The sequence below is a fragment of the Anneissia japonica genome, unplaced genomic scaffold, assembly GCF_011630105.1.
Source record: "Anneissia japonica isolate Jap-2015-1 unplaced genomic scaffold, ASM1163010v1 scaffold287992_len753583_cov170, whole genome shotgun sequence".
In the NCBI taxonomy this organism is placed as follows: Eukaryota; Metazoa; Echinodermata; class Crinoidea; order Comatulida; family Comatulidae; genus Anneissia; species Anneissia japonica.
Window position 1 is genome coordinate 563,406 of NW_022723469.1, and position 15,725 is coordinate 579,130.

At 36.0% G+C, this 15,725-nt stretch overlaps 1 protein-coding gene across 1 annotated transcript; it reads right to left on the minus strand.

Annotated features, from left to right (window-relative positions):
- On the minus strand, positions 1 to 15,723 carry LOC117112213 (muscle M-line assembly protein unc-89-like). Its single transcript, XM_033255287.1, has 18 exons — positions 14,528 to 15,723; positions 13,893 to 14,200; positions 13,086 to 13,367; positions 12,272 to 12,848; positions 11,877 to 12,175; positions 11,279 to 11,615; positions 9,853 to 10,154; positions 9,430 to 9,574; positions 8,868 to 9,190; positions 8,243 to 8,435; positions 7,731 to 8,071; positions 7,013 to 7,193; positions 6,114 to 6,511; positions 4,921 to 4,948; positions 3,970 to 4,391; positions 3,505 to 3,535; positions 2,666 to 3,084; positions 1 to 1,484 (listed from the first exon to the last, which is right to left on the minus strand). The coding sequence occupies exons 1-18, from the start codon at positions 15,721 to 15,723 to the stop codon at positions 1,213 to 1,215; spliced, it is 6,054 nt and encodes a 2,017-aa protein (XP_033111178.1). The 3' UTR covers positions 1 to 1,212.
- Positions 15,724 to 15,725: the final 2 nt, after the last annotated feature.

Here is a 15,725-nt window from a genome sequence, read left to right on the forward strand (position 1 = left end):
TCGACTTTAAGCTTTTTATTCTTCTACTTATTTACCGAGTCTATACAGTTTTTTTGCCCATCGAATTTTATTCAATATATTATATAAATTAAACAAAGTTATAAATACTGCATATTGGATAAGAACTTGATTATAAAATTGAAATCTAGAATAATGCAATGTAAATATATTGGAAAACAAATACACAATTAATTACCAGTTTAGAGATTAAATTTTAATTGTTGATATACATACATACGGAAATACAATATCAACTCGTATTACATTTCCAATAATATAGTTTGATTTAATGCTGTACAATTATATACATATACGTCTTATACAATATTAGTAATAATTATATATGTATTAGTGTACCGGTAGGCCTAATTTAATGTAAAAAGTTTTAAATTCATAACATAAAATTATTATCGTATCTCTATTGCTTTTTCTTATATTAGCCTATCATTTGATTATAAATAAATGTAATATTGTTTCAATCGGACAATACTAAGTATAAATACATGAATCACAGCTTGAATATTTTACCTGCCCAGACCAGACAGCATGTCAGTAAGGAATTACCTAAATGATGAAGCTATTATGAGCAGTAATTTTCATTTCATTATTATAGAATCTTCTTTCCAGTTGCGTAACTATGAAGCTTGAGATCTCTGACTAAAGCCTCTTCTAAGCCCTACCAGCGTGGAGCGCAGAGAGAGGACGCACAGGGCCACAGTGAGATGCGGGTGGGCCTCAGCCCAGTCCTCCCTGGCCGCTTTTTACGTTTAATGGAGTATTTTCATGGGGTTTTAACGCATCTGGCCCTTAAAACCGGGCACACAATGATCTTTGACCGACGAGAGCCCGTAGAAAACTTTATGAGACGACGGCGTGCGCAACGGATCGACTGTCACCGAAAATCCGCAGGCAGCGTCGCATCGTCGGGTTTGCGCATGCGTATTTCGATTTGTTTACAAAAGGGGCGGAGCTATCGTGTTGCGTGTTGGGACGTTAAAGTTAATGTTAACATCGTGCGGCGAAAACTACCTACTATGGAAGTGAGCGCTTATGGGTGTTACGCCTGCTTTCTTTACTAAAATAAACCCATCACAAACCCATAAAGTTGTTTAAATACATTAATTTACATTTTCTATACCATCTGAACGTGTTTAACATGATAATTATGTACATAATCTTATTTATCTTGAGTGAAACCAGATCAATTAAATTCTATACTAATTCGATGAGCATATTTTGGTAGTCCGACCCGCCAGAATTACGTGCCGTACAAGTGTATGTTCCCGCTTCTCTTTCACTGACCACTCGAATCCGTACTTTGTTTCTTTCTAATGAGATGGTATTGGTACTCTCTAGGGTGTCACCGTCTTTTGACCACTCGACTGTCGGTCGAGGGGAACCAGTTGCTCGGCACCGCAGCGTTACTATTGACGTTTGCCTTTCATTCGAGTCCATTTCTAGGTCTACTTCTACTTGTGGAGGAACTGTAAAAAACAAATGGAATGATCTTCTGCTTCATTGGCGTTAACTGAATTACAAACGCTATTAGGTTAGGTAAATGCTAGTCTAATCAGGGTATGGTGACGGTTTTGATTATGCAGTTGAGCTGTAATATTAGTGCTTACATTAATATGAATTATGTAAATAACCACACACAGTGTTATTGATGATGGTATCTATACGTTAAGCTCTAAATTTTCCGATTATCAAATTTTCTTTGACAAACAACTGTTGTATGCCAATATGATGTGCCCAAGTTAGGCATGTCCCAAGTTTTTGTCAAATAAGATGTGATAGTCTGTACACGGCTTTGCAATTGACATGCAGATGCTGTCAATGACCTTGTTACAACCATGGTGATAAAAGCCTGGTTCTCACGAGAGCCCTAGTATCCGGATCGGGAGCTAACCGTTAGCAGTATCCGGATACTGCTAACGGTTAGCAAGCGCTATCGGTTAGCAAGTTGAGCGCGTTTTTATCATCAACCAATCACACGTACGCGTTTACAATTTCCAGTTTCTTATTGGCCAGAGGCTATGTTCTCAGACGGCAGCTAACGGTTAGCAGGATCCGGATCCTGCTAACCGTTAGCTGCCGTGCGTCCATGCGAGAAAATCCCGGTCCGGATACCAACAATAGCTGAATCTTTACAAGGTTTAGATAAAGCGAAACATAATAAGGGTCAAATTAGAACTGCGAATTAATTGCAGCAATTTGCGGCTACAACATAGGATACATTCCTCAAAACCAGCATACAAACTGCCACAGTAACTTTTTAATGTACAAAGGTAGGTCTATTATAACAGTGTGGTTTACCCTACTATAAATTTAATTATGTATGGCTATCCTACTGTTTATATGTCTAAGTTTCAATAACGTTTAAACGAAACATGCTATTAGTCAAAGCGTAATCTACATAACTGATTTTAGGTTAGAGAATCATGGTTGCACTGTGTGGCCCAACCTTGGCACAACATTGCAATATTACATTATGTACACAAATGCAGTATGCAGTAAACATAAAATAAATGTCCGACACTAATTTATATTTGTGAATATTATACAGTAATTATCAAAAACATGCATGAATAAATAATAGGATTGTACTGCTAGCAGGGAGTGCAATTCATATCGTACACTAGTTGATTAGGGTGTGAAGACTCACCCTGAGGCAGAGACGCAACACCAAGCTCAACACAGGTTGGGCCCCGTATTTCTGACTTTCTGGGCAAGGCAGAGCACTGGGCTAAGACGTCATCACGTCCTCGTAATAATACTTGTAATGTTCTGTAGTCTTTATAACAATGATCATTATGAAGCTGCGAGCATTCCTCTCGACAAATTTCACGTTTCTTGCCGCGACTGTTGCAAACTGGCAACATGTTGAAGCAAATCTCTTTGAATAAATAGTTTTCACATGTCGTTTCCATATCTGCCTCTTGGGCTAAGAGCTGCTGTACTTTGCTAACCTCCGCCTCAAGTTCTGCCTGTGACTGCCCTCGCTCAAGGTAAACAGTGCGTCCGGAGAAGTATTTGGAGCAGACAGTTCCCTTATAGGGTTCACAATTTCTTGTGGGCTGTGGACTATTCAAACCGTTCGTCCAAATTTATAACATTTGTCAATAAAGAATATACTTAAATGATTCTCTGTAACGGGATCATACATATGTAATAGATCTAAAAGATCTAGAATATTAAATATAGTTTTTAATTTTAATTATATGAGATATTGCTCTACTGATTCAATTTCTGAAAGATTTGTGTTACCATTGGTAATACAAGATATGTTATTATGGTCGCATATAATTTTCAAATTGAAAATTATGCAATTAGAAATCATTGTGAGTGAAAATAAATAAAAAAACGAAATAACATGTACAATAATCAACATAAAAAAAACAATTACACGGTTTGTGCGACTAAGGCATGCAGTGTTGGTGTCGATAAAAATAATTAAACAAAAAGAAGTCAATAGAAAAAAACATTTAAGAAATAAGTTATTACCTTGTTGGGAAGATGACATCCGTTTGAGTTGCTATAAAATAAAATGGTACAATAGCAATTACATTTACTCAAAAATAATTCTGTCCAAATGTTGGGTAGTGAAATTGTCATAACGTACATTATACCACGCAGTACCATCTTCTAACTAGAATTAGATGGTAAACCACCAATTTGAGTTTCTCAATCTTTTGTGTCTCAGCATTTCCATTTGAAAGTATTAAACATATATACTATACTGATGGTTCTACAGCAATTTGTTGTAAATAAAGCATATTGATGCTAGTGATATGTACATAAAGATTTTGAATTCATAGGAATATTGACAGAAGTGTTGATATATGTAGTTATTATTGTATGTTATGGTATGGTAGTAGCCTTACTAAAACTTTTAATTTCAGCTGGTTTTTTTTAAAACTATTTTCCCGACCCTCTTTTAATATAGTCAAAAATTAACTGTATGCCTACCTCTGAATTCTCCAGCTATACTAAGTGTTGTACAACTGTACTTTCCTGTTTCAGATGGCAGAGATAAACAATCATTTAACATGAACAGACTGTTATCAACGGAATCGCTGGCTAGTGTAGTCTTGAAATCCTCACGACAGATGTCGTTGGAAAGAACGTCGCAATCTTCACGGCACACCTCCAGAGGTCGACCATTACGGTTGCAAGGCGGAAGTGCACGCAGGCAGATGTACGGAAGAAGGTAATTGGAACATTCTCTGCTGACGGAGCCGAGTGTAAGTGCCGCTGTGAAGATGGACATGACGGTGGTCTCGATACTTTCTAAGGTGAACCCAGACTTGAAGAATGTGTTGCGGCTGCCTACATACTCGCTACAAATCCCGTCGGTATTATACGGTTTGCATTTGCCGTCAGGTTTCGTTCTGAGTGACGTAAAAAAGAGATATAGGCCTAAGTTGAATCAAGTGATGATTATTGATACGAAGAGATCATTTGCGACTTAAAATATAACTATATAATATACAGTATTTCATTTGTCAATTATATTGATTTAGATTCATTTGCCTGCAGGTTATGTTATGAGTGACGAAAAGCAAGAAACAGAAGTTGAGTCAGGTGATTATAGGCCTATTGACATGAAGAGATATGCCTTGAAGTATAACTCTTTATATACATTATTTCATTGGTCAATTGTATTGATATAGATTCAGTCGTAAATTAATAGGAATGTACTAAATAAACGCATTTCAACGAAGATTTGCCACATGACAACTCTTGCAAAAACGGAATATAGATTAACGTTAACAAATTCATCTGATTTCAAGTAAAGCCAAAAGCACAATTTTCATAGTTTAGATAGCTAAACGTTTACAAAAAACAAAACAAAAAAAACTTATTGATTGAACATTCAGTATTAAAAGTAAATGCTAAAGAAATAAAAGCGAACGTTACCCTTCAGTTGGAGACTTATTGTTGTTGGCTGAAAACAAAAATATAAGTGATAATTAGAACTGTGTTAACCAATTAATTGAATCCAACTTTAAGAATCGATTTATTAACATAATGAGAGGTTATTTTATTAAATTTAATGATTTAATGCCTAGTTGCTTGTTGCTGTCAGGATTGTTAAACTCAATTAATCTAAACTAAAACAAAAAATATTGGATAAAAAAATTATGGTACAATTGTACATTCGTTTATGGTTTATTTTCTTCTTTTTGTTGTTATTATGCTCCTCGAAGTTGTGACAACGTGAGACACTATATAAGTCCAAACTTATTATTATTATTATTATTATTATTATTATTATTATTATTGAATAATTGATTGAGTTATCGAATTTTGATCAAAACTTAATATTTGATTGAAATTTTTATCAATGTTGGTGGATATATAAAATATGACATGAGTTTCAAACATGATGGAAACGGAAAAATGTAAAGTAGGCCTATTAATTCATTTTAATAAATAACAGGAAGACCGTTTTCTGGCAACATTTAAACCAATTGTGCTCAAACACGTGGGTGGAAGAACGGTGCGTGGGGGTCAACTATATTGCTCATCATTCTTCGGAAACATTAACGAATACACCTGTCGTGATAATACTACAAAATATGAAATAAGCACTTGCGTTTTGAAAAGAAATCTTCGTTCCGTTATTAGCACTTTTATTATATTTGCTAAAATCCAACAACTAAACGGTTGCCAATTATATATATAAACTCGTTGCCTTTTTTTTGTTTTTTTTGTTAAACGCTAATTATAAACGATATATAGTCCTGTCTCTTATACACATCTAGATGTGGATAAGAGACAGATAAAATACAGCAGTTTCTCCATACCATAATTGCAATTACATAAAAATACAGTAATTACAAAAGTGAGAGTGAAAAAGTTGTGAAAATGCACAACTTTTTAAAGAAAAAATGATATTTAAAAGTGATTTATTTTTTTTATGGGAATTACTAGTGAAGCTTCCTCTATTGTTTGAATGGGTCTCATTTAAATGAATGTTCGCGTTTCATCACCTTTATGTACATATTTTGTGAATATCTGTTTGTGGGGATATGAGTAGGCCTATGCGAGTATGTGTATGTTTAAGACCATAATGTGTAATGTATGATGTAGCGCCTACTTCAACTCACAATTTGTTAGTCCGACTGATGTGCAATCGCTATCCTGTCTTACTGACGGCAATGATAGGCAGTCTTCATTTGAAGGCATCCAGAGGTATTGACCTGGATAGACAGCTTTCAAATCAGTTAGATCACGACAATAGCTTCGAGTAAGAACAGAACAGTCCTCTTGACAAAGACTTTTGCGACTGCCATAATCATCGCAGAGAGGGAAAGCTTTGAAGCAAAGAAACGGTTCCAGATAATTGATACACTGCATATCAATAGCAGATAGAGTCTGCAAGGTAGCTTGTAGTTGCGTATCAATTGAGTAAAGGTCGACACCGCCATCAATATAAACCATTTGTGACTTCAGGTAACGCCTGCAAGTGGAACCCGTGTAGACTACACATCTTCCATCATCAGGTCTATGTAAGAGACGAGTCACATATTTAAATTTACACATACATTTAAACAAACAAAACAAATAAAACACAATGTAGTAGCAAGAACATTTATCTGTAAAACTAGGTAGTAGGCCTATACATGGATGTTAATTGTTATTGTACGTTCACGATATTTCAGTAGGCCACTGGAATATTTCAACAACACAACATGTTTCAAATAATCCCCCAACTAAAGCACGAAACAGGTTATAAACATGCACAGACAACTTATGAAAAGCTGAGAGAATGGGGTGGTTAAAGATTAAGACAACGTTGACCAAAAACATAGAAATGGTATCTGTAAATTACAGAGAGTCCACGTGAAAAAGTGTGGCAGGCACAATGCATCCAAACTTTTACCAGTGATGGAAGATTGCGAAGAACGAAGTGAAGGTAACGGGGGAAGAAACACGAGGAAGGAAGTTACTGAATCATTAGAAATTTTAAATTATAGTGGTTCTCGTGTAAGAAATGAATACCTACCCTCCTTCGGGTTGTTCAGGACCATTATTCCCAGCACCACTATCAGGTCTAGGCTTGTGAACTGGAGGAGGTGTTCTCTCTTCGACAGGTCTCGATGGTTTTGGTTTTGGTGTCTTAGACTTTGGTGGTTTCGGTGTTTTAGGCTTCGAAGGCTTTGGCTTTGATGGCTTAGGTTTTGGCTCTGTAACACGATAACAATTTAAGAAATGACAAAATAGGAATTTGAAAGACAAATTATAACATTTATTAGTGGATTTCATCAGGAGACATCATGTTTTTTTTTTTTTTTTTTTTTTTTTTGTAAGTGCTGAGATTTGTCATTTCTTATATTGTATAGCAGAATGACGCGGATACACCTTTTATTAAACATTTTTATTCTTTATGAACCATTTACAAATAATCATGTTTTAAAATCAAAACTGCATATCTTGACAAAAACAATGAGTTTCATTTGGCGAGATTGTTACTATTGAATAAAAACAAAATTGGTAATCTAATAAGGAATTGATTTAATAAAAATTAATCAATTAATTGATTGATTTATTGACTGACTGACTGATTGAGTGATAGATTGATAGACTGATCTATTATTTAGATGTTGTTTTTTGGATCTTTTTTTTGTGGTTTTGTATACCGAAACGCACCAAAAGACAAGTTTCTTTATCAAAATAAAATGAATCATGAACTGAAGTGAATTGCTATTAAAAATGGAACTCACTTGACGTCGAACCTTGTACAACTTTCAAATCAGCTTGTATAATGTGTGAAACCACATTCGAACCAACACAGAAATAGGTACCGGCATCACTGTAACGAACACCCTTGATTACCAGGCGAGATCCCCAAGGCATCGTCTTTATACGAATTCGATGCAACTCCTCATCTGCCTCGTCTACGTCTTCCACGACGATGAGAACACCGTCCTTAAACCAGGTATATGAAGGTGCAGGTGTACCTGTGATTCTGCATGATAAGACTACGTAGCCACCTGTTTCACCTATTTGATTTTGCATATTGGTATAACACAGCTCACCATTGCTGCCAGAGATACACTTTACCCTAAATATGACAACGAAAACAAAAGTGTGAAACTTGAAATCTTATAAATAATCTAAATCTTCAAAGACAAAATAGTTGACAGAGTTCTGGTATATAAGTGAAGAAACTAACTCGTTGCCTTTTTTTTGTTTTTTTTGTTAAACGCTAATTATAAACGATATATAGTCTTACTTGGCATTTGGGTTTGGTGTAGTGGATGGTAGAAATACTTCAGTTGGTTCAATGCGTGGAGTCGTCCTCTTTGGTGGTCTTGTAACCGTCGGTTTGGGTGTCTTTTTTGGAGGCCTCGTTTTTGCTGGTGTTGTTTGTACATTAACCGTGGTAGTCGGTGGTTCTGTTTCAATTCTTGGCGGAATTGTTGCATCTTAACATGATATAAACATTGCAAGACTTAACTGATTTGTTGCTGATTTCAGATTATCTAGTTTTATTACCTATGTGAAAATGAACCTTTTTGATTGTCAATCAAACAGGGCCAGGAACACGCACACGTCCAGAAAATACGTTAATATTTACGTACATTTTACGCTATCGCTTTTTATTCGATCTTAGCATTATAATCAAGAGTTGGAGCTTCTCAAAATGGGCCATTAACAATTATTAAAACTGACTAATGATGAATGTAATGGCAATAGCATCATACAACAAAAAAGATGAACTAGAAAAGGGGATGTGCGGTTTTACAGATGTGAGTGTACGGAAAGTGAAAAGGTTAATATAATAATCATTATTTTAATAATTAATGTAATTAATATTCAGACAATATCGCAAATAAATATAATCTATGCTGACTTACATGGTCCAACTAGAAGCCATGCTTTTGTGTCTTTGATACCAGCTGCATTGATAGCCAGGCAACGGTATTCGCCAGTGTCACTTTCTTGAACGCCCCTAAAAGCCAAACGCGAACCCCAAGAAAATATCTTTTCTCTGATTGGTCCAAGCTTCGATGGATAAACTCTCTCGCCATTTCTATACCATCGGTATTCTGGCTGGGGATCACCATATATTTGACATCGAAGAGAGATCCGTTCATTTATGTCAACCTTCTTACCAACCAGCTCGTTGGTGAGACAAAGTTTTGAAATTTCGCCAATGCAGTCAGGTTGTTTAGTGTAACTGGAAGGAAAATCATTTGACGTATTGTTTTCACGTATAATCGGGTACTATTATTGAATACACATACTTACACATACTAAATCAAACTGCAGTCAGAAATCTCAACGTGCTTATTCTATATAATTGTATTATTTGTGTGTTTAATGTAAATTGCTACCTTCCTGTAAATCTTTCCATTGTTTGTACAGTATTAATGAAATGTTCAGTATGAAAATATAGATCATAGCAATGCAGTCTACCTTTTTGTTGCTTGAGGTGTAAATGGATCGGTTGGCTGGTAGCTAATAAGTGACGTTGTTTCAGCCTGCGGTTTAGTTCTTGGCTTAGTTGGTTTAGTCCTTGGTGAATTGGTAGATGGTTGAGGGTATGAGTATGGACTGACATCTATGAAAGAAATATAATTCAATGATATTAATATCGTTTTATTATCATACAAGTCTCTCAACTGTTATGGTATATAGCGTTTAAGCAGTCAGGGAATGTTGTATAATGTGCATGCAGGGGATAATATACAACTGATATAGCGCCACCACGGCACTATTACTTGCATAGCCATAAGTCGTTACTTCATGTAAAAACAGATTATCAATGTTTTGTCTAGATTCCCGATAAATAATTTGTAAAAAATTCAAAAAGAGATTTAAACTGTTAAATGCACTCACACGTTTGACTATTAGAGACTTCTAACGTAGCTCGCATCGAAACTGTTTGGTAATCATTCAAACCGTAGCATGTATAGACTCCTGCGTCAATCAAAAGTGTTCTTTTGATAGTGAATCTTGACCCTGCCTCGAGTACCCTTTCCTTCATTCGAGTGTCATCAAATACTATTGGTGCACCGTCTTTGTACCACAGAAATCGAGGTTTAGGATCACCAATAATTCGGCAAAGAAACACCACTCTATCACCAACCTCTACATTCTGATCGTCCATGTACTTCTTAATCTCTACGTACGGTTCATTTCTGTAAAAATATAGGTTATATTAAATTAAAAAGATTGACGTCATATTATTTATGTAGGCCCTATATACCATTTTACAATTCTTATCGATATTCTTGTAATTTGCGAAACAGTGTGTGATAATCAGCTTAATTATATATCATTTTATTTTCATTTTATACGTTTAATACTAAAATCATGTCCAGCGCACAATAATTAGACGGTATTATACCTCAAATATAGATTCTAAGATCGGATTGTTTAAGAAGCGGGCAATAAAAAAACTATGGGTGCTGTTGAAATTTAGGAAATGAGAAAGAGGTAGACTCATAGGCCTCGTACAATCTATGTATGTGGTATATAAAACAGATATTCACTGCTCTAGATTCGGGTAACTGTGAAATATATTGCCCCTCGGTGATGTGGAGAGAGGGGCAATAGATTTCACCATTCCCCTCATAGCAGTCAATATTGCTTACAAGAGGTTGGCATTATTATCTTTTTTTTCGGTTTTTGGTGCAAGGTCTTTGGAGCATTATTTGAAAGGTACTCTCGACACTCACAACGTTTGATCGTGAATTCTTAAAATCGAAACGCTTTGCAATTTTCGATTTTTGCAAACTTACACGCTTATCTATTTAGCCCACAGTATAAGACAACATAGGGATTAGTAAAAAATAGGACAGACGCTATAAATTTGATCATGCATCCTGTAATATAGAACTTTGGTCTGACTACATCCTCCATGGTCTGACATGGCACCGGAATAAGAAGAGGAATAGCAGCTTAGCTCAGTCGGCTAAACTGTGTGCGCGCTGAACCGTGGAGATCTCTAGGTCCCCGGTTCAATTCCCATCGCTACTGTACTTGTGTTCCAGTTGGAGGGCTGAAATGCAAGTCACGATAGCGCGCATCGTCTTGGTCCCGTATGCATTGTGGCCGTGAACACCTTAAAGAAGCAGTACACTATTCGGAAAAGAGTAGGGGTTTGTCTCCCGATGTACTGTCCAATCACCACCAGAAGGACTCCCTTTGAAATAAGTTTTCTTCAGACTCTTGTGAGTTTTCCTTGGTGTTTTACACCGTATAAATCCACCCACCAATCCAAGACGAATTAGGAATGTTAAACCTCTTACATGGAACCTACCTACGACTAGAATCCCATGTCTGAGATGGGCGGGCATTTAGACTACCCAAACCTGTTTCTTCTACTTTTTCTGGATCAATTGCTGTAACCCGTACTACCACCGTCTTATCATCAGGTGTGACTACTTGTGAATCGTGCTGCGACACTGTTGTTATTTTTGGTGACTCTGCATCAGGCGTGACAAATGCCTCCTCCATCAGTGTTGGTAACAATGTAGTGTAGGTTCCTGTCGATGCATGGGAAACCGGTTTATCGCCGTCCTCAGGCCTTACAGATCGTTTCATAACGGTGTGACTTTTGCTTGGTTCTGGTTCCTTCGTTGTCTTTTGCATTCCATCTTTTGAAGAATATTACAACTGAATTAAGCAACTGATGTATTTATACCATATAAAAACTTAATAAAAACATTTAAAACGTTTTTAGATCACACAGTGTTCATATAATTTTTAAATTAAGCTTACTTAATTTTTAAAATAATATTTAGTATGACAACAGATGTTCATGAGATATGTAGTTTAATTACTATTTACGTTGAACATTTGTGTAGATAAATACGACATCAAGAGGTTTCTAAACTAAAAAAACATTTTTAACTTACTTGGAATGACTGTGATGTTACCAGATGTTTCAACAACTTTACTATTAAGAGCTATACAGGTATACATGCCTGCATCTGACATGCTGATTGACTTAAAGGTAAGCATCGAACCTTTCAAGAACTGCCTCTGCTTAATCTTAGAACCTGAGGTTTCTAAAGGATTGCCGCCTTTGTTCCAGAGGAAAGTAGCTTGTGGTTTGGCTTCTACCAAGCATCTCAGAAGAACGCGTTCTCCAACAATTGCAGTAACGCTTTCCAATGGTTTAATTAACCGCAAATAATCTTCAGCGGCTGGTTGTCTGTAAAAGTGTAAAACATCATTTTCTATAAATTGTAAAGTTAAGTTTCATTATAATATAATAATAGTTAACACAATATAGTAACATTCTTAATACCTTGTTGATTCAGATTCATTATTTTTGTGTGTAACATCTTCCGCCTTCACTGAGGTTTGTGCCCCGGAAACAGTTGTAGGAGTTAGCCTTTGAATTGGTGGTTCAGATGTTCCTGAATCCGCAGGGTTCATTTCACGTCCAGCAGTAGTGGATTCAATTCCATCTGAAGGTGTTATCTTCAGTGGTACTGTTGTACTTTCTTTATGAGTGTCAGTAGTCAGTACTGGTGAAGTAGTAATATTCATTGCAACTTCAGGTAACGTACTCGGTATCATATCCTTTGTGTCGTAAGGAATGGGAGCATCAGTTATAAGCAAACTTTCAGCCAATTCAGTAGTTGTTTCAACTGGAATATCTTCCTCTGGGGCATTAGTAGTCATGCCAACCTCCTCTGGACTCGGAAATGCAGGTGTGGGTTGTTTTGCAACATCTGCTTCATCTTTCGTTGATTTAGTGATTGACACAGATTTTTCTTCGATGGAAGCAGTAGTTGATTCGATATTAGTATGTGATGCCATTTTGGTGTTTTTAGTGACTTTAGGAGAGATCTCAGTGGTTCCATCAGTATCCTTAGGTCCTAATAAATAAATTGTGTTCAATTACTATTCATATTTTCCCACTTACCATCGATAAATTAATTAATGCATGTATTCAACTCACGTAATGTACAGGATTAGGAAACAGCTTAGAATCAAATGCTCAAATGCTTATCTCAATTGTACCCTGAATGCAAAACACATTGACATTAGGCCTATCATAGGCCTAATCATAGATGACTATAATAGTCGTCTGCTTACATAGTACCTATACTTACCCAATGGAAATGTCCTCACAGTGATTGGGTCACTAAAGACACTAAGTCTGTTTCCTCGCTGCATCTTAACTCTGAACGTGTAAGCCATATTTGGAATAAGATTTCTGTAATATGCTTCAGTTCTTGTTGTAGAGAAATGATACTTCAGTGCACGGTTATCTTCAGTGTAAAATCGAACAATATAAGTGGCACCTGATGCAATGTAACTAGGTGCTTTCCAATCCACAAGTGCTTCAGTTGGTGACATAATTACTACTTGGATATCTTCAACTTTTGCAACTCCTAATATCACATTAGGCGAAAACAAAACACCAAAAAACAAAGAATATTACATACATAACGTACATCATAAAATATAAATTGTTAATGATAATTAGTATGAAATAAAATAAAAGTGCTTTGTAATGGAAATAAAAACAGAGGGGTTTATAAATGAGCTAATTGTGATTACACACATTAAACTTTCTATCGGCTTAATTTCAATAGAGCACCACAGTCGTGTCGTCACGAGCCAGTTGGCGCTCTCTGTTGTCAACAGACGTTAGTTACCGTTCATTACGCCTGAATGACTTCATAGGCTTTAAGGAATAGGCATTTTAAAATCTAATATTTTATCATCAAAATGTACTAAAAACACAAAAGCTCACATTATATTAGTTATCGAACACACATTTTACCATCAATTAAAAGATACAACATCTTAATAATTACGTTAGAAATTGGGATCAATGGTTTGTCAGTGAAGAAAATGGCGTCCGACTGATAGATACAAAATCTTGTTTTAAACAACGTTAATTTAAACCCCACCTCTAACAGTCACACTGCCTTCAAGCGTCCTTTCTCCTGCGGAATTCTTTGCAACACAGGCGTAGCGTCCTTTATCAGCTTCCGTTATATTCTTTATAATAATTCTTGATCCCCATCCGAAGACTCTGTCTTTAATACGCCCTCTCACTACTGGTATCCGTTTGCCTTCGTGGTACCATTCGTAAGAAGGCATTGGGTAGCCTGTCACAAAACATCTCACAGTCGCCTTACCGTTGTAGTCAATAATTCTGTGTTGTAATGGGGCTGCAACTGTCATGTGTGGTACCTCGTCGGTTAATTCAGATTCCCTTTGTAACCAATAATAATAATAATTGTAATTTCATCTCTGTTTAGTCTTATTTATAACAATATCGTTAGGATTGCAATAAATAATATTAATAATAGTAATATCATTTTAACATATCTATCATATCTAGTAATAATAAGATATTAATAAGAATGGGGATGACGATGACTACGAGAATGCTGATGATAATAATAATAATTATAATAATATGATGATAATAATCCTAATCCTAATAATAATAATAATAATAATAAATAGTTATAATAAGTAGAATAGCCTATTGACATAATACAATTATAATTATTTTTATTATGAATATAAATCTTACTCTGGCTGTGTTTCGTCTGTTTTTTCATCGTGATCATCTTTATCACCATCACCATTATCAACATCATCAGATGGTATGTTCTCTGTAGTTGTTGGCCCAAGGTCTACTGTCAATTTGTCTCCATTTGTATCCACTGGAAGAGAGTGGGAATCACCGTTCGCCACAGTAATATTATCAGAATCTATTTTGTGATCCAATACAACGCTCCTCATCGTGTTGGATTCGTCATAGGTGGAATCTGTATTTTCATTAACTTCTAATGTCATGCTTTTTGTGATATTTTCTTGTTCAGAATCAGGACCGATAGAGTGACCAACAACTCCAATATCGTCCAGATGTGTGTTAAGTGGTAAAGCCGTATTTTGAACATCATTTTGAGTAGGTGCATCTGTTATGGCCTCAGCTTCTGAATCAATATCATATGGCATTGTGATTTCTAATTCAGGTCTCTCACTTTTTGACATTTCCGTTACATCATTTTCTTTACTGTCGTGGTCTTCCATCAACACTGGTAGTGCTTCTTGTTTACCGTCTCCTGGTGTTACAACGTCTTCAGATTGTTTACTATCAGGATCTTCTGATGTTCCTCCTGCCATCTCATTTTCTGTCATGCCATTTGTAACTGATTTTAGATCCACTGGTTCTTTTGTCTTCATGCTATTAGGTTTTTCTATCACAGAATCTCGTGTAGTAATCGGCTCTGGTTGAGGTTCCTGTTCATCGCCTGGCGTAGTCAAACTAATGTTTTCATCAGATTTGTCCATTTCGGTGTCCTCTTGCTGTGGTGTCTCTTCACTTTTTGATTCTTCTTCTTTGGATTTTTCAGGTTCTGCAATAGGATAATTGTCTGATTCTTCTTTCATATCGGTTGTATCCAGTTTACCAACCGTGCTCTCATCCAATTTGGTTTCTTCCGTCGCCACTGTCGTCATTATTGTTTCACCATCATACTTATGGCTCTTCGCATCATCAACCACTTCTGTTTCAACATATTTAGAATCAATATCTCCATTTGTATTTTCTTGTCCTTTACTAACTTCCCTGTATGGATTATCTGTAACTTTATCTCCAACAGCAGGCTTTGCAGGGTCTCCATAAACAATTACTGTATAAGAGACAGATGTTCCTCCTGCCATCTCATTTTCTGTCATGCCATTTGTAACTGATTTTAGATCCACTGGTTCTTTTGTCTTCATGC